Genomic DNA, 21,905 nt, shown 5'->3' with positions numbered 1-21,905 from the left:
AAAGATAAGCTTGCGCATTAATAGGGCGCCATTTGGCCATTTATGATTCGAATGATAAACCTGGTGACAACGACATCTATTGATCGGATTTTGTAATGTTTTTTCCCTCGTTGTTTGTCTCCATGTGTATAACGTTCGAAAAGTCAAAAAACTAAAAAACCGATTTGATTTGGTTAATTTAATTGATTTTGATTTTGATTGATCGATCGTTGCCGAAAATGTCAGTCACATTGCATACAGATTTGGGCGATATTAAATTGGAATTGTTTTGTGAAAAATGTCCAAAAACATGTGAGGTTGGTTTGTTTTTCTTGTTTTGTTGATTATTATCATTATTTTCTTTCGTTTTTAATTTTTTCTGAATACAGAATTTCTTAGCACTTTGTGCCAGCGATTATTATAATGGATGTATATTTCATCGTAATATTAAAGGATTTATGGTACAAACAGGTGATCCAACTGGTACCGGTAAAAATGGTCAAAGTATTTGGGGAAAAAAATTCGATGATGAACTACATGAAGATCTAAAACATTCACAACGTGGTATTGTTTCGATGGCCAATAATGGTCCTAATACTAATGGATCACAATTTTTTATTACTTATGCTGGTCAATCACATTTAGATCTTAAATATACAATTTTTGCCAAGTAAGTTATATTTGTATTTGTATTTGTTTTTTCACTAATCAATATTCGAATCTGAAATTGAAAAGACTAATCGATGGAATGGATACATTGAATGATTTGGAAAAATTACCTGTTAATCCAAAAAATTATCGACCATTAAAAGATGTTCATCTAAATTGTGTTACAATACATGCAAATCCATTTGCCGATCCAAATGTTGCACAATAATTTTTTGAAAAAAAAGAATGTTTTTTATTGTCATTTTAACATTCGAATTCAAAGAAAAACAAAAAAAAAAAAAAAAAACATAGAATTCACTGAGTTTTAATTATGCAAAAACAATCAAAAAAAAAAAAAAAAAAAAAAAAAAAAAATGGGAAGAGAAAGTGTACGAAATATATTTTGATTGTATACAAATATTTTTGGTTGTAGAAAAAAAAACACATCTTGTAAAAATGTTTTGTAAGTGGGGGTTCTATGTTTTCAATTATCTAAACTTATTTCTTTCTTTCTTTTTTAAAAAAATGTAAATATAACAAACAAAGCTGAGTATTTTTTAAGTGACAATTTTATAATTTAAAAAAAAAATTTACAAATAAAAAATAAATTCTAATTAAAAACTGCAAAGAATGATGAATGAATGATGAATTTCAAGTATTATATTAACGCGTTCGCTACCAGCGACGCATATATGCGTCGTTTATTTGCTGTAGTTCTATGTGTTTTTCGAAATCTCCGGTAGCGAACGCGTTAAATAAAAAAGCCGCCTAAACAATTTTCTCCGGTGAAAATACATTCCTGATTCGGAGTGTTTTCAGGTAAAAAAAATGAAGAATTTCATTCAAAAAAAAATTTCCAATTCTGATTTTTAAAAATTATCTTTTAACAAATGGTTTGATTAGATATAATTTATCACCATCTGAACTAGTATAAATTGGTGCTTTTTTATAATGTTCAATTAATTGTTCTAATGATTGAAACCTTCTTTGACCAATATGATAAATACCATCGCTAAAATGTACACGAAAATGTTTATTACGTTGTGGTGCTTTTAATGAAACAGAAAAATCACCAATCTAGACAACAACAACAAAAAGAAATTTTGGTAAAATAGACATTAGTTATTTGAATTGAACATACATTTGTTTCACTGTCACGTATAAGAAAATCACCATCTTGTCCATATTCATTTAAAAGTTTGTCACAATCACCACGTGATATACAACCATAGTACCATATTTGATGACTAATATCCATTTGTATTGGATTATTTGATGATAATAATGATGATGATCCATTTGTTTCAACAGCTAAACGATTGAAATCTGAATTCAATGATTCAAATAATCCTTGATTATCTTGATTACAGATTTTAACATAATTTTTAGGAACCAAACCAATTTCACCATTATCATTACGTGCTTTCCACCAATCAGGATCATTTTCCGGTCGTTCCAAAATTTCTAATTTTTCATTTTTTTGAAAACTTAATTCTTCATTATTTTGTGATTGAAATGGATATAATGCTATAACCCAATCTAATGTTGGAAAATCAATTTTTTTCATTCCATTTTGATTGAATGAAATATTATTCATATTATTTTGTAATTCATCATTCTGATATATTTGATGATTTTGTCCATTCGAATTGTTATTGTTGTTATTATTGGTAGCGGTCGTCGTAGTCGTCGTTTTATCATCCGGTTCTTGAACATAATTGGATGGAAACCAACCAATTTCACCATTCGGTGTACGACCACGCCACCAACCATCTGATGATTTTTCCAATACAGATATTTTATCTCCTTTGACTAGAGTCAATTCATCAGTTTGTTGTGCATCATAATTATATTTTGCAATTACAATTTTTATTATTTCATTATTTATGATTAATGATGGATGTGAATCGGTTGATGATGTTATTGGTAATGGTGGTGGTGGTGGTGATATTGTTGTTGTCGGTGTTTGTTGATTATTAATATCAATATTAATAAATGCTTTATTCGATAATGGTGATGATACTGGTGAATTTTTATAATCTTTTTTCTTAACACGATTTTTTATACTATCAAAAATTGATGTTTTTTCTCGTTTCACATAATTCGATGGTACAAATCCAGATTGATTTTTTGAATTCAATACTTTCCACCAGCTTTTACTATCATCCAATAAAACAAGACGTTCATTTTTTTTCAAATCTAATTCCTGACTTCCTTGTGCTTTATAATCAAATTTTGCAATAACGGTTATTTCACCAGTTTTACCTTTGAAAGCAAAGATGACGATTTTAATCAAGAAAAAAAAACGAAATTACTAAATTAAAATACATACCCATATCGGTATCCACGATGTAATTCGAATTCAATCAACTTTACAACAACAACAACAACAATCAGATTACAAGGATCAAAATACGATTCTTATTGATGATTGCATGATTTTCAATTTGATTGTCTCTTGATGCAATAGATTTTCTTGATGAACAAAAAACAAAATCAACCAAAATAGGTTTTTACAATCGAATGAATGCAATTCGTATTCGTATCTCTCTTGATGATGCAAATGTTTGTGTGTGGGAAGAAGATATTCGAAATAGCAAGGGAGAAAGAGTGGTACAAAATCCGGATTTTTTTATAAAAAAAAGAAAGAAGATAATTTTTGTTAACGAACGAAAAAAGTTACAATCAATCAATCAACATCGGGGAACGATGATTATTTGAAAAAAAACGAATGGGATGAGCCAAAAAAACGAAAAAAAAATGATGCTGCCTATGATTCAGCCGCGTATATCGGTGCTCAAAAAAATGTGATGAATGAAACAGGGAATACAGCTCTCTCTCTCTCTCTCTCTCTCCCTTTCTTTTCGCTCTCGTCGTAATTAATTTTTTTTGGCTCACCGAATAACCGAATATTCACATTTTCATTGATTTTCGATCCGATAGATGGCTCATCGGATCATTCGAATGATTTTTGGATTTTTTGGATATCTGATCAATCAATTTTTGCAAAATTATCAATTATCGATCATCTAATCATTATTTGAAAAACATGTAATTTTTTTTTTTTGATTTGTTGGCTGAATTTTATTGATTATCATTCTCGTTCTCTCACGCTTGATGATTTTGTAATTCAATTTCGGTGTGTGTGTGTGAAAAAAATGGCCAAATTTAATCGTTTGTAAGAATTTTCTTTCGGTTTTTTCATTTCATTGTTCATTTCATTATTCTTTCTTTCTTTTTTTGATTTTTAGAAATTTTCGTCAAAATATTATCGATTCAAAATATATTTTATTGTTGCCTTTGATTGCCGCGTATGAACTATGGAAAATTAATCGAACGTCATCATTATCGAATCATGAATCACAACTATTCAACTATTATCTGTTGATTAATGCTTGTATTGTTTTATTGGCCTATCGATTCAATGTTTTCCTTGGTTCATTTACATTGTTCAATGCCGGTCTATTTGTCATCCTTTATTATCAACAAACATTTTCGATTCCATTCTTTTCTATCGGTTTTCTTTCATTCATTTTAATATTCAATTTGATAACATTGAAATTATTATGGATTTTACCGGTAAAATATTCCCGATGTTTTACATTTGCCGAATTCGCTATCGTATTTCAAACGATTTATTATTATGTTGTTTCAATCTGTTTATTCAATTGGCAATACTGGATCGTTAATGATGGATCGTCGATGATGTTAGTTGCTCAAAAATTTGATACTATTTGCCTGGTAAGTTATTTAATTTTTTTTTTTTACGAAAATCATTTCTCAATTTCATTCATAAAATAGATTTGCTATTCAACATTAGCCATCCATTGGATGATTGCTCAATTCGTTTCAAAATTGGATCCGATTATCTATTTGATCTCATTACCATTATCATTATATGTATGGTTATATCATTTTCTTCACATAGAACCATTATATTGGTTCGTAACATTCTTTTCATCCAATCAAATTAGGGTAAATTCTTTTTGTTTGAATTCAATTTTTTTCTTCAATAATACCTTTATTTATATCCACACATAGATTTATTTACTTTTATTCTGGTTTTCGGTTGTCCTATTAACATTAACATTTGTTTACATTCATACGTTTCTCACTGTTGATCGTCAAACAACAACAGCTACCCGAAAAATATTTCATCTAGCCATATCAATTGTCTATATTACTGGAATTAAATATGATCTGTTGTTGTTGAATTTTGCATCCAAACTTATTCTATTTATTTTCATTTTTATTGAGGTAAGATTACTGAATTTATCTGATTGACATTTGATATTTTACCTTTTTAAATATAGATTATACGTTTAAGCCGAATACCTGTGATTGTTTCAATAATAAACACTGTATTTGAAAGATTTCGTGATGAAAAAGATTCCGGTATACTTACATTAACACATATTTATCTATTGATTGGTTGTTCATTACCATTATGGTTATGTAATGATTCAACAAATCATCGTTTATTACTTTCATCCGGTATTCTATCCATTGGTATTGGTGATACAATTGCATCAATCGTAGGCATTACATTCGGTTCACGGCGACAACGATGGCCAAATTCATCAAAAACCTACATTGGAACATTCGGTTTTTTCCTATCACATTTCCTATCATTTTTCCTATTAGATTATTATTATTATAATAATCTTTTCAATACAAATCAATTACAACTAGTCATCAAAGTGTTAATCATATCCATTATTACCTGTTTAATGGAAACATTTACCAAACATGTTGATAATCTTTTACTACCATTAATTGAATATTTTTTAATTCGAATTTTATTTTGAAATTCAAAAATCAAATCAAAAAAAAAGAAAAAGAAAATATCATGGAATCAGTGAAATTATATAAAGAAAGAAAATAATATAATGGATGATAAATGGAATCAATGGATAATGTATGTGTGTGTGTGAAAAATGCTAAGATTTATTGATTGTTTTGAATGTGTGTTTGGTGTTTTGTGTGTGTGTATTTTGTTAAGAACAGTCGCTATTTTTTTTTACATTAAAAAATTCCTTAACCAATTTTTTTGAAAAAAAAAGATTGATCGATTGATTGTGGACATGTTCAATTGATGGTGATTAAATTCATTAAATTCATTCGTCGTTCTTGACAAAACACCTTCTGTTTGTTTGCTTGAAATCAAATGAAAGACCCAAATGTAAAACTTTTTGTTTTTTTGGTTCAATTTTTCGAATATTTTTCTTGAAAATGAAAATAATGATGATGATGTTTGTTTTTTCAGAATTGATGATGATGATGATAATGATGAAATTTGAATAATAAATAAGCAAAAACGAAAAAAAAATGATGAAGAGAAAAGAAGAAATAATGACAGACTTTTTGTTGTTGTTGTTATTCTGTACAAAATATAAGAAGCAAAAGATATTTCAAATTTGTTAACTCGGGAATTTTGGCTTTTTTTTACTAAAAATTATATGGGCAGCACACACACACACATTTTTATATAAAGAATATGGTCCGCATACAATTCTCTTCAAACCTAAAAACGATTCAAACAATATTTGTACTGAATTTTGATTTTTTTGGTTGGTTGTGGTTGATAAATTTGAATTTTGGTTTGCCTTTGAAAAAAAGAGATTAACTAACTAACTAACTATTTTAATTCAGTTTTTGTTTTTTCTAGGATAAAAATGATGGATCCAATGTTAATGTTGAAAAATGATGATGATGTTGATGAGGATGATGATTACTATCCGTTAATAAATGTTCAAAATTATTAATATCTTTCATAATAATATTCTGATGTTGATTATTATGATTCAATGTTTGTAAATTATTATAATTATCTTGATCATTATTGCCAACAATAGCCGATGATTGATTCAATAAAAATTGACCATTAACAGCTGATAAATTTATTGTTGTTGTTGTTCCGGTTGTTGTTGATAATGGTGATGATGATGATGATGACGATGGTGGAATCGTTGTCAATAATGCTGATGGATGATGATGATGATGAGGATCGAGATTAAAATCATTCGATAATAATGCTGTTGTTGAATCATTATGTAAATTTGTTGTTGTTGTTGCTGTTGTAGCCATAATTAAACCATTTGGATTAAATTCTACCGTTGTTGGTTGTTGATCAAAACAATTTGGTGATGACATAAGATTACCATTATTACCATTATTATTAGCCATAATCATTAAATTTGTTGTATTCGGTGGTAATGGTTGATTGAATAGAAAATTATTCGTACCAATCGTTGATGTGGTTGTTGGTGTTATATTTGTTAATGTCGATATCGATGTTGTTGTTGTTGACGAATTATTATTATTATTATTATTACGATGTTTTTGATTATGATGATGTGGATGATGTCCAGTTGAATCTGGATCATTTTTCTGTTTACCATGTGTACGTTTATGTCGTAAAAAATTAAAATTTCTATCCGATTGATATGTACAACCAGGATATTCACAAATATACATTTGTCTTCTTGTTGAACTTGGACGATTACGTGGTTTACTGGTTGAATTATTCGTTGAATTATTACTCGTTTGATTTGAATTATTCTGCTGTTGTTGTTGTTGATTATTTTTATTTCGTTTACTATTTGAACATTTTCCACTATTAATATTCGATGGAGGTGATGATGTTGATGTTGATGTAATAATAGTATTTGCCGTTGCTGTCATTAATGGTGTTGTTAATACATTTGCTGTTGGTATTGATGATGCGGCAGCTATTGCTGTTATATTTGGATTAACCATTGTTGATGATAAATGATGATCATTCATATTCATTAAAGCCATTGTTGGTGTTGTTGATGATGATAATGATGGTAATGGTTCAATTAAATTTGTCATCGATATTGATGGTGGTAAAGATACTGATGGTGGTTGTTGTTGTTGTTGTATCGGTACTACCGGTAATGATGATACTGATAAATGATGATTATGATTATGATGATTAGCCGTTTGTTTTTGATTTCTTCTTGTTGTTGGTTTTTCACCAACATTTTTACCATGATGATGATGATTATGATTATGGTGATTATGATGATGATGATGGTGATGATTAAGATGATTATTATCCTTTGTTGTAACAATATTTTCTTCTAAAATACAAAAAAAAAGAATCGATCAATTTACAACAAATTACAAATCATAATAAAAAAATAACCACTTACTTTCCATTAATTTACCATTTTTTACAATTAAATTATTTGCTTTTAATATAGCTAATAATTCTTGATTGATTGGTATGTTTGGATCGAATTGTATCATTGTTTCGAATGGTATGAATTGTTGTTGTTGTTGTTGTTGATGCAACAGCAACGGATAATGATCATTATGATCCATTAATGATTGTTGATGATGATGAAATCTTAATAAATCATCATCAATACTATTTCCATTATTAAATTTATCATCATTTTCATTATCATTATCATCAGCAACAGTAACATTATTATCATCAACATTATCGCCATCAATAATTGTTAATGAAAATGGTTTCGATCGGTTATTGAATATAAGATCAAAACCATGATGATCATTCCATTTATATTTATTAAATTCTTTTGTATTTAAACATGATACATCTAAATCCAATATATTATGTGCTGTACAATACCAATCATCCAATGATGATGATGATGAAGAAGAAGAAGAAGATGACGATGATGATGACCACGATGATGATAAACGTTTAGTAAAAACATTATTATTATCAATTGCTTCTAATTGTCGATATTTACGACGCCATTGTTTTATATATAATTCAGCTTCCGATTCCAACCAACGTACTTCTACTTTTTTATTATTGTTATCCAAAACATTATTATGATTATTTTCTTTCATCATCATCATCATCATCACATTATCATTATTATTGCTATAAATATGGAAGAAGAGGGAACAAAAAAAATTATTTACCGCGAAATTGTGTGTATAAAAGAATTCAACATTACCTAAAATCATTGGTCATATTGTTGATTCCAACTGGATGATTCGCTGTAGCGATTGTATAGCCTAAATTTTTTAATGCTTGTATAGTATTTGCAGGTATCGTAATGAATGTTGAGGACATAATATTTTTTTTCTTTACACAGATGTTTTTAATTTTTGATCGGGTTTTAATTACCTAATTACCTAATCGATACACACAAAAAAAAAGTTGAACAACACTATGGCCACAATTGTGGATTCAATTGATAGAAATGGATTGGCCCAATAAGAAAAAGTCTTTTTGTTTACGTTTTTTTTGATTCAAGAAATGTTTCATAAGAGAAATTGTTGTTGTTGCTGCTGTTGTTGTTGTTGATGTCGTAAAATCATCCGTAAGAAGAAATTATTATAATTTTCTTTTTTATTTTCTCTTGAACAACACAAAAGCATCCTTCAATTTTCAATTGAAAAATAATAATAATTATTGTTTTTTTTGTTGTAACAAACAGCTGTCAAACAGGTCACGTGATCAATTTGGCTTTATTTTTCTTTTTTTATTATGACGTTGAATGACGTCTATTTCAACGGTCACTAGCTATATTGTTTAATCAAATAATTTTCTTTGCCTGTGCTGCTCTCTGGTGGTTCGAGGATTTTTTTCATTCGATTTTTTTTGATTTTGATTTTGATCGAAGTTTTTTTTGTCTAAAATAATTTCAATGGAAAAGATTTCAAGAAATTCATTTTATGAATGAAAAAGTCTTCATTTTGATATCAAGATGCCGAGAAATGTACGGTTATCTGTGAACAAGAAAAGATTCATCCAAAAAACAAACAAAGATCGGTGTTTTACTTTGTTGCAAATTTGAAACAAAAAACTTTGATGATGATTATATTGAAATCATTCGATTAATCGAATGATTTTCGCACACACTTTTGAACATTCCGCATCAAAATCCAAAAACCGATAATCAAATTAATTCGAAAAAATCCAATTCTAATTTCATTGAAAAAAAAATGAAAAGATTAAATCAAATCAATTCATAGATGGCGTTATCTACCGGCACAAACAAACAAAAGAAAGAATCATAATTACATTGTCTGATTATGATGAAGGCGTGTCTCTTTTTTTCCCACTATTTATATCCACCCTCCATCTATATATCATCATCATTTCATTACCGCTATATCCACCTTGCTCACCCTCCCATGGTCTCTTTTCAATATATATTGGCGAGTTATATATATGTTGTTTGGTTGGATTTTATCTGCCATTTTCAACAAATAAACTGAATGGGAATATATGTTTTGACGACGATGTGTGTTTTGTTGTTTTTTTTTCGAAAATTTTCTCATCAAAAATTTTGTTATTAATTTGTTATCTTTATTAATTTAAATAATCATTTTTGTTCTGTGTATGTAGTGATGGTTAATGTTGTTGTCCAGCTCCAGATTCTTTGAAAGAATCGAATAAAAATCCGATTCTGACTTCTTCACTTCGTCCTGTTTATTTCAACTCACACATCTTGTACAACTGAATCTTCTATTTTCCGTTTTTGTTTTCTGTTTTGTTTGTTAATCCAAAAATGATGGATTCGAATAATGGTTGTACATCAACATTAACAAATGGACGTTTAACAATGACAAATAATAATAATAATAATAATAATGTATCATTAACGAATAATAATAATAATAATAATAACATTAATAATAATAATAATAATAATGGCCAAAATTCGGATCAAAATCGTTCGACCAATTTACCATATACAATTGCTGGAATTGTACAATTTCTGCAATATGAATGGCAAAAATTTGAATTACATCGTCAACAATGGGAGGTAAGTTTTGAATTGTTTTTTTAAAAAAAACTTTGCATTCGAATCTTTATCATATTTGTTTCAAAGGTTGAAAAATCCGAATTACAAGCACGTATAGCATTATTACAAGGTGAACGTAAAGGCCAAGAAAATCTAAAAAATGACTTGATTCGAAGAATAAAAATGTTAGAATATTGTTTGAAACAAGAACGAACAAAATTTCATAAATTAAAATATGGTACCGAACCAACTGATCATATTAATGATACAACAGCCGATGAATTGAATGATTTACAATTTGAACTTGATGATAATATCAATAATAATAATAATAATAACAATGCTAATACGGATGGTGATCAAAAGAATTTAAGTTGGAAACAAGTAAGTCCAATTGATTGGTCATCGATAAATTTTATTTATTCTTGGTGTTTTTGATTTTTAGGGTCGTCAATTATTACGTCTTTATCTACAAGAAATTGGCTATACGGATACAATAATCGATGTACGTTCGAATCGTGTACGATCATTATTAGGATTATCGATTAATGATCAAATAACAAGTGAACAAGCTGTTACAAAAATGATTGGTTTAGAGAAAAAAAATCATCCAAATCAAACATCGACAACAAATAATAATAATAATGATAATAGTAATGAATTATCAACATCATCACCTGATTATATTGATTTTGTTCGTAGACGAAATAAACAGATTAAAAATCAAACAAATACAATGATTAATGATGCTGAATCAAGTGTATTGGCTACGTTTGAATTTTTAAACAATCAAAATGATCATGATTCAATGTTGGATAAGATTGATGTCGATGATGAAGATGTAATGGATCAATCATTAGACACACAAGGTGGTGGTGGTGGTGATCATGGATCAACAATGAATAATAATGATGAAACTGAAGAAGTTTTAAATGAATTTGATATGATACTCAATAATCGTATGATTGATCCGAATAATCAACGTGAAAATCATTTTGATTTAAGATCAGCATCGAAAAGATCAACCGATTGGAATTGTTCGAATCGTAAGTTTGAATTTTGTTTGTTTTGTTGTTTTGTGAAAGCTAATCCTTTTGTTTATTTCTAGCTAATCGTGATCTAATGCTTGGTGAATTAGCATCATTAACCGAAACAGATAATGTGATTGATAACTGCAATGTTTCAATCAATAATAATAATAATAATAATACAACAACATCTGAAATACGAAAAACGTGGAGCCAAAAATATATTCTCAAGTAAGAAAACATAAGGAGTATTTTATTTTATATTGATTTCAATCGATTTATGTCTTTATTCATTGTTTTTTTTAAATAGATCACATTATGATTGTATACGTTCATTACGTTTTCATTCAACTGAACCATTATTAATAACAGCATCGGATGATGAAACACTTAAATTATGGAATATTAATAAAACACAGTCAACTAAAAGTATGATGATGCAATCTTTTTTATTATTATTTGATGGGCTTGTTGTAATTGTAATGATGTTGTTTTAATTAATTGATTTTGTTTAGATAAACAACCAATCAATACGGTGAATGCAATCGATCTAGAACCAATTTATACATATCGTGGCCATTCATCAAAAGTATTATCATTATGTTTGAATGGAAATCAATTCTATTCTGGATCACAGAATGGTGAAATTATTACATGGTCAATACCAATGAATAATTTATATATGGATATTTATGATCCATATGATTATAAAATACAATTAAATACAATAACCAAAGCTCATAATAATGCCATTTGGTCATTATCATCATTAACATCATCACAATCACAATTAAATATACTTTGTTCATCATCATCGGATAAAACGATAAAAATATGGGATACAGCACGTTCGATTTGTTTGAAAACTATTGAAACCGAAGGTAAAAATGGTTCATACAATATTTTTCAATCAATTCGAATCTAAATTTTTTTTTCATCCACATTAGATAAAACGCCAACTGATATTGCTGTGATTGGATCGTTGAATACAAATCAAAATGTTAGTTCATCACCATTATTAATCTGTGCTTATAATGATGGTACGATGGCCATGTATGATATTGAAGCTCATTCCGGTGATATTGGTAATTCATCATCATCATCATCAGCCAATCCAATTTTGACATTTGAAAAATCAAATGATAATAATAATGGTCGAATTAATTCGATTGCTATACATCCAATAATGCCCGTTGTGATTACAGCTCATGAAGATCGTTTTATAAAACTTTGGGATATTAATACCGGTTTGTTTATTTTACTTAATTTTGTTTGTTTTGTTTGTTTCGTGTTTTTTTATTTTTATTTTCCTCATTCGTTAATTCATTAGGCAAATGTATACATTCAATGGTTGCTCATCTGGATGAAGTAACTTCAGTTGATTGTGATCCTAATGGCTGGTATATTCTAAGTGGAAGTAAGTAACCAATCAATCAACATTACCATCAATCATTATTAAATAAATAATCCGTTTTTTCTAAATAGGCCATGATTGTAGTGTTCGTCTATGGAATTTTGATAATAAAAATTGTGTACAGGAAATATCATCACATAGGAAAAAATTTGATGAAGCAATTTTTGATGTTACATTTCATCCAACAAAGCCTTATTTTGCATCAGCTGGTGCTGATGGTTTGGCTAAAGTATTTGTTTAGCTGTAATTACAACAACAACAATGAAAAATCTGATCCAAATCAACGTTTATCATCATCACCACAAACAAAACAAAAAAGTTTTTGAATCCTCAAACACACACACATTCACATTTTGTTTTCTCTCCTTCTTCTTCTTTAAATTAGTTTAAAAACCATTCACTCATCACACAAACCAATGCAAAACATTTCTATCAACCAAAAAAAAAAAACAATTCGTTTGTTTTCAATTAATTAAAATGATACTTAAATTATTTGATTGATTTTTTTGAATTTTGAAAAATACCCGCCACCACAATAACATCACCAACACGAAAACAATCACATTACTCATTCATCTAAATACACCCAACCAACCAACCAACCATCATCATTATCAAATTATCTGTTTGTCCTTTTTCCCACCCGAATAATAATAATAATCTGTGGTAAATCTTCACACACACACACACATGATTTTTTTTTTAAATTCAAAACATACGTTTTCATTATCATCTTTATCATTTTCTTATTCTTATTCTTCTTATGTGCTTGCGTAAATTATTTGATTGATTGATTATCGATTATTGATTGATTGATTGATTTTTTTTTCTAAAAAGAATTATTATTATTCACTTTATATATTAGGTGTGTTTGTATTCATCATCATCATTTTTTTTCAATTCAAATTTTTATTTCTTTTTTTGTCACAAATTTTATCTATTTATTGATCGATTGATTGGTGATCAATGATGACCAAGGGTGTATAAATGTATCGAATCAAAGATTGTTGATCAATCACAGCTGTCAATCAATCATTTTTTGAAAAATGATAATAAAAATTGATTTCCGTTGAATAAATCTGTAAATGAAAGATCAGCTTTTTTTTAAAAAATCAATTTTTTATTTTGAAATTTTCAATATTTGAAAAATTATTACAAAAAATATGATAATTAATGAATCATAGGCTGTGGTTTTGATTGTTGTTGTTTTTGTCTCAATTCAGGATTCAAAATTGTAGCCGGATTAATTTCAATATCATCAAGATGTTTAACACCATCACGATCGATTTTACATAGTTGAAAAGCCGGTTGATTAATGATTAATCGACGTTGTATTTCAGCTACACATTTTTTCATCATTTCAATAGCTTCATCAGCGGTACAATCCGGTTTATAGATACGATCCAACAGGCCCATTACAAAAAAACTACCATAACCATGTGCACCATATGGAACTTCAACAGTAGTAGCAAGATAATCCATATATGATAAATGTGGTTTATCAATCAATTTATCATAGCCGGCCATCATCAAATTAACCTGATACGGTGTTCGTGATCGTAGATAATTGGCCAAATTACGTTGAACAAATGTGGTCGAAGCCAATGGTGATAGATCATAACCATGACGCATTTTATACAATTGAATATTTTTACTAATATATTCGGCAAATTGTACAGCATCACCTGGATCACCATTTACGGCCATTACAAGATTATCATTCAATTGATAGATTTTTTTCATATCATTTTTGACCATTATGATACTGAAAGCATTAACACGATCGGCTGCAATAATTACCGAATCTTTACAACGTATACCAATAATTGTTTCCATGTTTTTTCGTTTAGATTTTTGTTAGTTTTGGTTTTCAAATTTAGAAAATTCAAATGACAGAAGATGAAATGTAAACTTTTTTAAAAATCGAAACTCAACTCAGAACACAAATGAATCAGCGAAAAATTTAGCAATCGATAACGTATTTTATGAACAAACAATCGAACGTTGCCTTCTCCTCTCTTTCTGTGTTGCTCTCACAGCTCGACGATCACCTTCATTTGTGTCTTTAATAATAAAAAGTTTTTTTCCATTTTCCATTCTCGATTTTCGGTTGTTTACACAATTTTTTGTTGATTGATCACCATTTCTTTTTTTTCAAAATGTCCATGATGTTAAGAACAACATTGAATTCGATTGCTCGTGTACCAGAATCTAAACATTTTGTTCAATCATCACGAGCATTTTGGTTTGGACGTGAAAAAGTTCGTTTTCCCAAAGATGATGATCATGCTACTGGTGAAGAACGTTTAGTTCGTATGGCAATTGCAAGAGGCATTAAAGATCCGTTCGATCTTCAAGAACAAGTTCGTGGACCAGGAACTAAAGGTATTTATAAAGTTAAAACTTGAATATGTTATACACATTATTTCATTTCATTTCATTATCCAAATCAGATAATCCAAACATTATCAAAACATTTTCCGGTTCACGTATGATCGGTTGTAAATGTGAAGAAGATTCAACTGCAATCAAATATATGTGGCTACATCTTGGTGAACCAAAACGTTGTGAATGTGGATTTTGGTTTAAAGCTGTACCAGCTGAAAAATTTTGGGAGCAAAAAGAATAAATTGATAAATGAATGAAGAAGAATATGAATATTGTGTTGATACCATGAAGAAATGAAGTAGCCGCTCTCATTCTTTCTTTCTATTTGTAATCTAATTTTTAGTCGTCTGATAATGATTATTATTATTATTTGAATCAAATAAAACAAAAACATAAAAATTTGCGCTTTATTTATTTTATTATTCAGTGGTTCTGTGACTAAAATTCATCTTTTTTTTTGGGGAGTTTTTTCTGTACAATCGGAATTAATTCACAAGAATATGGATTTGCCTTCAAAAGAAAAATCCTTTTACAACTTTAAGATTTCTAAATATTTTTCAAACAAACAAAATTGTTTTTCTTCTTCTTCTTCAGGCAACATAATGATAAATATTTGTTGAATGTCGATCACGAATTAGATAATCACGTTCGATTAGACTATCGATTCGCTTTTTCATTTCAGTTGGCTAATGTTGAACAAAACAAAAACAAAAACAAAATAAAAAACATTCGAAATTAGTTTCATCATCAAATTAACATTTAAAAAAATTATAATTACCGTAGCTGGAAATTTAATTTGATTATAAATTTCCGAAATAAGCAGATTATGTGGTAATTTTTTCCGTGTTTTCATTATTCTCACCACAGCAGCATCAATTTGATATTGACGATCTTGAAATACACGTTCCTGTGTTGTTTCATTTTCTTCTGGCTATAATTAACCCAAAAAAATTGTAATTATTTATTGAAATGAATTACCAAAAAACCAATTTTTGCCTTACCGTTTCTTTCAGTTGAATTTGATTTATCTTAATTCGAAATAATTTATTTATAAATTCACTATTGAATATAAAACGATCATTATCAATAATATCACGTCCTTTTGGTATTTTGGTTATAACACGTGCTTTACCACATGCTAATGATTGTAATGTACGACGTAATTCACTATCTTCAATCATTGTTTTTGTACGAATTTGTTCAAGACTTAATTCATCAATATTATTATCATTGAATAATAATAAAACTATTGCCTGAAAAAATGATACTTGTAGTTCTTTGGCACCCTTATTTACAAATACAAATGAAAGAGATTTATAAATACAAAAATTTCATATTTAAAACTTACTTTTAAAAAATTAGCTCTTAAAACACAATGTCCAAGATTACGTTGCCATTGTAGTTTACGACCTAAATGTTTGGATATATAAAATTCTTTAAATGTTTCTTCATATTTTAATAATTCTGGTGGCATCAGAATATCCATCGGTTGATATGTTGGCCAATAACCAGTTGTCAATATAAATACAGTCATATCGATTGATGCATCGGGCATTAAATTATGTAAATGTTGTTTAAAACTTGGTATCAGCTCACGTGACAGTTCCATATCTTTAAACATTCCTTCCAGTTTGGATGTAAATGCACTACCACATTCTTGTTTTAATTTGAGTAACATAGATTTTTCAGCATCAACTGATGCTGATTTACCAATCAATAAACGTTTGGCTAAATCTTTTTTATAGAATGCTTCGAAAATATCTTTACCATGTATAAAACGAAATAGAACCATTACTTTATCCAATAAACGTTCCAATTCTTCATCACTACATTCTTTATTACCGGCACGTAATTTTAAATCAACAAATTTTGCAATCAATTCTGCTGGTTTATTTGCACGTTGATTAATAAAACATTCGAATGCTTCTTTAACCGAATTAATAAATTTTGTACTATTTGAATAACATTTACAAACAATTTCATCGATACGATCTTTAAAATTCAATAATTCTTGTACCATATTTTTATCATGTTCAAGTGTTGATGAACTAACAATAGCCTTTCCTTTTGTTTTTATATATTGATTAAATTGATTACATAATTTATTTGAACCATCCGGAACACGAGAACTTAAATTGAATGCTAACCGTAGAAAATCTAATTGATGTTCATCAATTAAATGTTCAAAATTCATATTAAATAATTTATCCAAATGATTTTGTATCAATTCTTTTTCCACAATTGGTATTAATTTTTTCGATGTTGAATGATCCAAATATGATAATAAACGTTCATTTTCTTCATTCAAACGTTTTTCAATATATGAAAGATATTCACTAATACCCATTATTGAAATATTTCTTTCCGATTCAATTTGATAAAGTTGCTGGGTTTGTTTAAGGAATTTTGATTCAAAAAGATCAATATAAATGGATAAATCGATTAACATTCGTAGAATATTTTTAATCAGAATACAATCAATTTTTTCACCATTTCTTTCACGTGTTATTAGATCCAAAAGAAAATCTTGTAATTTCATTTTCACAACATTATTATTGGTCATATTTTCACGAAAAATTTCCAATCCCATATCCCTTTTTGTTTTGAAGAATAAAACGAACGAATATAGTAATGGTTTGTATAACATTATTATCATCATCATTTTACATACCATATTGATGAAATTTGTGAATTTTGAAGAACATATGTTCGATCCAAATAAAGAAATATACACCGGATCATTATCTGTTCGTGTGGGGAAGAAAAAAGAAAATAAAATCAATGTTTTTTCATTGAAAAGATTTACCATTTGATCGCAATAAGCATTCCAACATTTTTCCAACATTTTAAGAAATGTTACATATTCATTAATCGGTTCGACATATTGAAAAACACTATTTTTAACATAAATTTCAATCAATGAACGTAATCGTTGATAAATGATTGATGACATTTTATGTGAACATAAATTCTGTACTTCTTGATATAATTCTTCATTGGAAATATTGACCGATTTGGACATTTGTATGGCAATGATTGCCTTTTCTAAATTTGACCATGTTTGTTGAAGATAATCATCCGGTAATTTTGGACTTTCTACAAATCAGGGATGGGGGAAACGAAAAAATTATCGAACTGAATCAATGAAAAAACTGGGAAAAAAAACACTTTACCAAAATTTTTAATAACCAATTTTTTTGCCACTGTATTTCGTTGAATTTGTGTTGAACGTTCTAAACCATTTTTATTTTCTAAAAATTTTATTTTATCACCATTATCCAATGTTGTGTTGGTGGTTGATCGTTTATTCTGTTGTTGTTTATGATGTTGTTGATTTTCTTTTTCCAATAAAACATCCGCTGAAGAAACAAACGATGTTGCATCATTCATCATCATTGTTGTTTTTTCATCAATTTTTATTTTGTTTTGATTATCGTTGTGGTTGTTGTTGTTTGGATTGTTATTTGTAGAATTATTATTTGTTTCTTCACCACAAAATTCAAGCTTTCTTTTCATTCTTTTTCAATTCTAATTTTGTTTTTTTATTTTAGCTGTGTCGTAATTGATTGTTTCAACACAGTTTACCACCGAATGTTTTTAACTGAATGAAAAGAAAGAGAAAGAAAGAGTGAGAAGTGAGAGAGAATCTATTTTCCAGCCACCATCATGAACAAAAACACGCATGAACTATATATACTCAGCATACTAGCGGGATAGTAACAAGAAATTTACGACTAACAGTGCCATCTAGTGTTTGGATTTTTGAAAATTGAAATTATCACCGCGTTAATGTGGAAAAATTATTGATTCGAAATTTGAATTTTATTTTATTTTATTAATTAAAGAAGATTATAAATTTGATTTACCAATCACCGACCAATATCTTTCTAATCTTTGTAAAAATTTACGCCATATTGTTAAACTTAATGATGGTTCAATAATATGAATGTTTGCTTTTGTACCATCTTCATATGCAATGATTAGAAGAATTTCCTTTGCCAACATTGACGGTGGATCCAAATTCAGTTTCTGTTGTTGATAATTATCGTTAAATTGTAAACAAGAATAATATGCAACAGCTTGTAATGGATTATCATATGTATGTGCAATAGTTGGTCGTAATTTTTCCGATGTTTTCCATTCAATTAATGCTGGTATTTCATGAAATTCGGCTAATGTATCGAGAATTCCACGAAATTTTAGAATCGGATGATAAACAATCATTTCGGATGCATATAATCGATTAATATTCGGTAGAATCATTTCAATACTTTTCCACATATTTTCCTGTGTTTTGGTTGAGATTTTTAATCGCGATGAATCTTTTGTTTCCAAATATGTTCGAATATTATTATGTAACCATCGACCACGTGAAAATAATTCTTTACGATATCTTTCGAAACCTTCCAATCCAAATTGTCTAATAGTGGAATGGTGTCATTTTGTAATCAAAGTTTCCAGTAAACAAACTCAAATACTCACCTGATTTTTTCTGTTTCCCATTTTTTCAATGCTGCTAATGATTCAGGTGATAATGTTTGATTTAATATTGTTGTAACACTTGGATAATAATTTGGATTATCATCTAGATGTTGTTCATGGCAACGTTTATGGGCATTTTCAATTTCAATAAATTCTGAAAGATTAAATGTAGAGGATTTTTTCAATGGAAATTCAACAAGTGATACGTTTTCAAAATTTTTCGATAAATTTAATGCAATATTTGTTCTTAATGTGGAAAAATTTCTTAGGAATTCTAGTCGAACCGAATAACGGTGAAAATTGTGGAAAAACATTGTTTTTTGTTTCTGAAAAAAGAAAATTTGAGAATTTGAAACTTTGAAAATATCATCAAAACAAACCTCGCGTAATAGTGTTTATTGATGGTCCACGTCTGAAATTCACGTGGACAGAAAAATATTCTGAAGAAAGCATTTTTTTGTTTCTTTGGATTTTTTAAAAATTTAAAGTTAGAAACAAAACTAAAAAATGACTTCATTCAAACCGACAACCGTATCAACATTACCGGCTATTATTGAACCATTATCCGAATCGGCAAAATTCTGGAAAAACAATGTAAATCCGGCGACTGTTTATCGTGAATTGAATGCAATCAATTGTATTGATATAAATGGAAATAATCAAATTCTAACAACATCATCAACAAAATTAACATTATATGATACAGAATTATCGGAAAAGAAACGTACATTTCAATCACCAAATCATACATTACTTTATGGTGGAAATTTTCGTCGTAAAAATGAAAAATTATTTGCTACCGGCGCGGCCGATGGAATTGTTCGAATTTGGGAATCAAAAAAATCTAAACCATTACGTTTGCTTGGTAATAATAATGATAATGATCAATCTAGAATGAAACATTCAGCACCAGTTCATTGTGTTGATTTTAATGGCCTGAATCAACTGTTTTCATGTGGTGATGATAAACAGATTAAATTATGGGATTTTATTGAAGAAAAAATCCTATTCAATTTTAATGGTGAATCATCCGATGCACATGATGATTATATTCGTGCATCATGTTTGATTGATGTTGGACAACTTTATTGTACCGGATCATATGATCATACGGTAAAAATATGGGATTATAGACAACCACAACAATCATGTTATCAATATAATCATAAACAACCGATTGAATCGATAACAAATCGTGATTTATTAATCATATCCGCCAGTGATACAACCATACAGGTTTTTGATGTTGTTGCTGGGAAAACATTACGAACATTGGATAATGTTCATCATAAGACGATTACCTGTATACATAATTATGGTACAAATTTATTAACAGCATCAATCGATGGCCATCTGAAGATATTTGATTTTAATTTCAATGTTATTGCATCATTCAATTATACACCATCACAATTATTATCTTGTTATTATAATGGATCATATTTAGCTGTTGGTACTAATAATGGAATATTATCTATAAATAAAATATCACCACAATCGAAAAAATCTCGATCAAAGCAAGGTGGTGGTAAAATTCCGCAAAAACCTGATAATGATAGTGGCCAAGATAACAATGATGATGATGGCGATGAAGAAATGGCCGATGAATTTTTATTCAATAATATTCCGAAGAAAAAATCATCAATAAAATTGGATAAGAAAAATATGTTTATTGTACCATCGAACGTAATTACCAATAATATTCATAATAATTATTCAAGACAAGAAAAACAAGAAACTTTACTGCGAAAATTTCAATATTCAGCAGCTTTAAATCGTGTTCTGAGAATTTATCGACAAAATGATCCGGATAAAGTTGTAAATTTTATGCAAGAATTAATTCGAAGAAGTGGAATAAAATCAGCATTAGCTGGTAGAAATATTCGTGATTTGAAACGTATAATACGATTTATAATCCAAAATATAACGGATATTCGTTTCACTCGGATACTGTTAGATGTATCATTAATATTGGTTAATATTTATCTGGAAGATATTAGAAAAATACCAAAAAAACGTATATTATTTAAAGAATTAAATCAATGTATTAATAATGAAATAAGAAATTTGGAAAAAATGTCTGAAATTTCAGGACAATTACAATTTTTGATAAATTCACAAATAAAATGAATTTTTTTTTGTTTGTTTTGTTTTGGTTTTGAAAATGAGTTTCGAATGTTTTTTTTTGCAAGTGTTCGATTTGTC

The 21,905-nt window shown here is 28.3% G+C and overlaps 10 protein-coding genes across 11 annotated transcripts; 5 read left to right on the top strand and 5 right to left on the bottom strand.

Moving 5' to 3' along the window:
- The first annotated feature begins 93 nt into the window (after positions 1-93).
- Positions 94-1,139, top strand: LOC113795110 (peptidyl-prolyl cis-trans isomerase-like 3). The gene is made up of 3 exons (XM_027345298.2): positions 94-296; positions 369-649; positions 715-1,139. The coding sequence occupies exons 1-3, from the start codon at positions 219-221 to the stop codon at positions 854-856; spliced, it is 501 nt and encodes a 166-aa protein (XP_027201099.1). The 5' UTR covers positions 94-218; the 3' UTR covers positions 857-1,139.
- A 124-nt stretch (positions 1,140-1,263) lies between these two features.
- Positions 1,264-3,501, bottom strand: LOC113795105 (SH2/SH3 adapter protein Nck1-like). Its single transcript, XM_027345293.2, has 3 exons — positions 2,960-3,501; positions 1,769-2,892; positions 1,264-1,704 (listed from the first exon to the last, which is right to left on the bottom strand). The coding sequence occupies exons 1-3, from the start codon at positions 2,961-2,963 to the stop codon at positions 1,504-1,506; spliced, it is 1,329 nt and encodes a 442-aa protein (XP_027201094.1). The 5' UTR covers positions 2,964-3,501; the 3' UTR covers positions 1,264-1,503.
- A 132-nt stretch (positions 3,502-3,633) lies between these two features.
- Positions 3,634-5,956, top strand: Dolk (Dolichol kinase). The gene is made up of 5 exons (XM_027345237.2): positions 3,634-3,805; positions 3,879-4,368; positions 4,429-4,602; positions 4,669-4,884; positions 4,941-5,956. Exons 1-5 carry the CDS (start codon positions 3,786-3,788, stop codon positions 5,433-5,435), a joined length of 1,395 nt encoding a protein of 464 aa, XP_027201038.2. The 5' UTR covers positions 3,634-3,785; the 3' UTR covers positions 5,436-5,956.
- LOC113795057 (uncharacterized) lies at positions 5,404-9,110 on the bottom strand. The gene is made up of 3 exons (XM_027345236.2): positions 8,589-9,110; positions 7,806-8,512; positions 5,404-7,733 (listed from the first exon to the last, which is right to left on the bottom strand). The coding sequence occupies exons 1-3, from the start codon at positions 8,705-8,707 to the stop codon at positions 6,292-6,294; spliced, it is 2,268 nt and encodes a 755-aa protein (XP_027201037.2). The 5' UTR covers positions 8,708-9,110; the 3' UTR covers positions 5,404-6,291.
- A 582-nt stretch (positions 9,111-9,692) lies between these two features.
- On the top strand, positions 9,693-13,908 carry Cka (Connector of kinase to AP-1). Of its 2 annotated transcripts, XM_075820336.1 has the most exons (10): positions 9,693-9,884; positions 9,989-10,409; positions 10,476-10,772; positions 10,834-11,434; positions 11,497-11,647; positions 11,727-11,845; positions 11,932-12,297; positions 12,364-12,663; positions 12,747-12,833; positions 12,902-13,908. In XM_075820336.1, the coding sequence occupies exons 2-10, from the start codon at positions 10,152-10,154 to the stop codon at positions 13,069-13,071; spliced, it is 2,349 nt and encodes a 782-aa protein (XP_075676451.1). In that variant the 5' UTR covers positions 9,693-9,884; positions 9,989-10,151; the 3' UTR covers positions 13,072-13,908. The 2 variants fall into 2 exon arrangements, with proteins under 2 accessions (XP_075676451.1, XP_027201076.2); XM_027345275.2 differs by having other exon boundaries at positions 9,693-10,409.
- A 20-nt stretch (positions 13,909-13,928) lies between these two features.
- LOC113795095 (proteasome subunit beta type-2-like) lies at positions 13,929-14,790 on the bottom strand. The gene has a single exon (XM_027345280.2). The coding sequence runs from the start codon at positions 14,664-14,666 to the stop codon at positions 14,001-14,003; it is 666 nt and encodes a 221-aa protein (XP_027201081.1). The 5' UTR covers positions 14,667-14,790; the 3' UTR covers positions 13,929-14,000.
- Positions 14,791-14,868: 78 nt separating this feature from the next.
- On the top strand, positions 14,869-15,617 carry LOC113795096 (cytochrome c oxidase subunit 5B, mitochondrial-like). Its single transcript, XM_027345281.2, has 2 exons — positions 14,869-15,215; positions 15,284-15,617. Exons 1-2 carry the CDS (start codon positions 14,990-14,992, stop codon positions 15,457-15,459), a joined length of 402 nt encoding a protein of 133 aa, XP_027201082.1. The 5' UTR covers positions 14,869-14,989; the 3' UTR covers positions 15,460-15,617.
- Cul4 (cullin 4) lies at positions 14,887-18,903 on the bottom strand. Its single transcript, XM_027345274.2, has 7 exons — positions 18,392-18,903; positions 18,025-18,314; positions 17,890-17,963; positions 16,567-17,812; positions 16,220-16,504; positions 15,997-16,149; positions 14,887-15,904 (listed from the first exon to the last, which is right to left on the bottom strand). Exons 1-7 carry the CDS (start codon positions 18,732-18,734, stop codon positions 15,809-15,811), a joined length of 2,487 nt encoding a protein of 828 aa, XP_027201075.2. The 5' UTR covers positions 18,735-18,903; the 3' UTR covers positions 14,887-15,808.
- A 115-nt stretch (positions 18,904-19,018) lies between these two features.
- On the bottom strand, positions 19,019-20,184 carry LOC113795093 (mitochondrial genome maintenance exonuclease 1-like). The gene is made up of 3 exons (XM_075820347.1): positions 20,081-20,184; positions 19,701-20,026; positions 19,019-19,638 (listed from the first exon to the last, which is right to left on the bottom strand). The coding sequence occupies exons 2-3, from the start codon at positions 20,012-20,014 to the stop codon at positions 19,068-19,070; spliced, it is 885 nt and encodes a 294-aa protein (XP_075676462.1). The 5' UTR covers positions 20,015-20,026; positions 20,081-20,184; the 3' UTR covers positions 19,019-19,067.
- A 23-nt stretch (positions 20,185-20,207) lies between these two features.
- Positions 20,208-21,843, top strand: LOC113795092 (U3 small nucleolar RNA-associated protein 15 homolog). The gene has a single exon (XM_027345277.2). It carries the CDS (start codon positions 20,208-20,210, stop codon positions 21,828-21,830), a length of 1,623 nt encoding a protein of 540 aa, XP_027201078.1. The 3' UTR covers positions 21,831-21,843.
- The last annotated feature ends 62 nt before the right edge of the window (positions 21,844-21,905 follow it).

Source organism: Dermatophagoides pteronyssinus, unplaced genomic scaffold, assembly GCF_027571235.1.
Source record: "Dermatophagoides pteronyssinus isolate colony J.1.1.1.1 unplaced genomic scaffold, Derpt_VIB-CSIC_2022.12 sq0006, whole genome shotgun sequence".
NCBI lineage: Eukaryota > Metazoa > Arthropoda > Arachnida > Sarcoptiformes > Pyroglyphidae > Dermatophagoides > Dermatophagoides pteronyssinus.
This window is presented reverse-complemented; position numbering and strand designations above follow the sequence as displayed.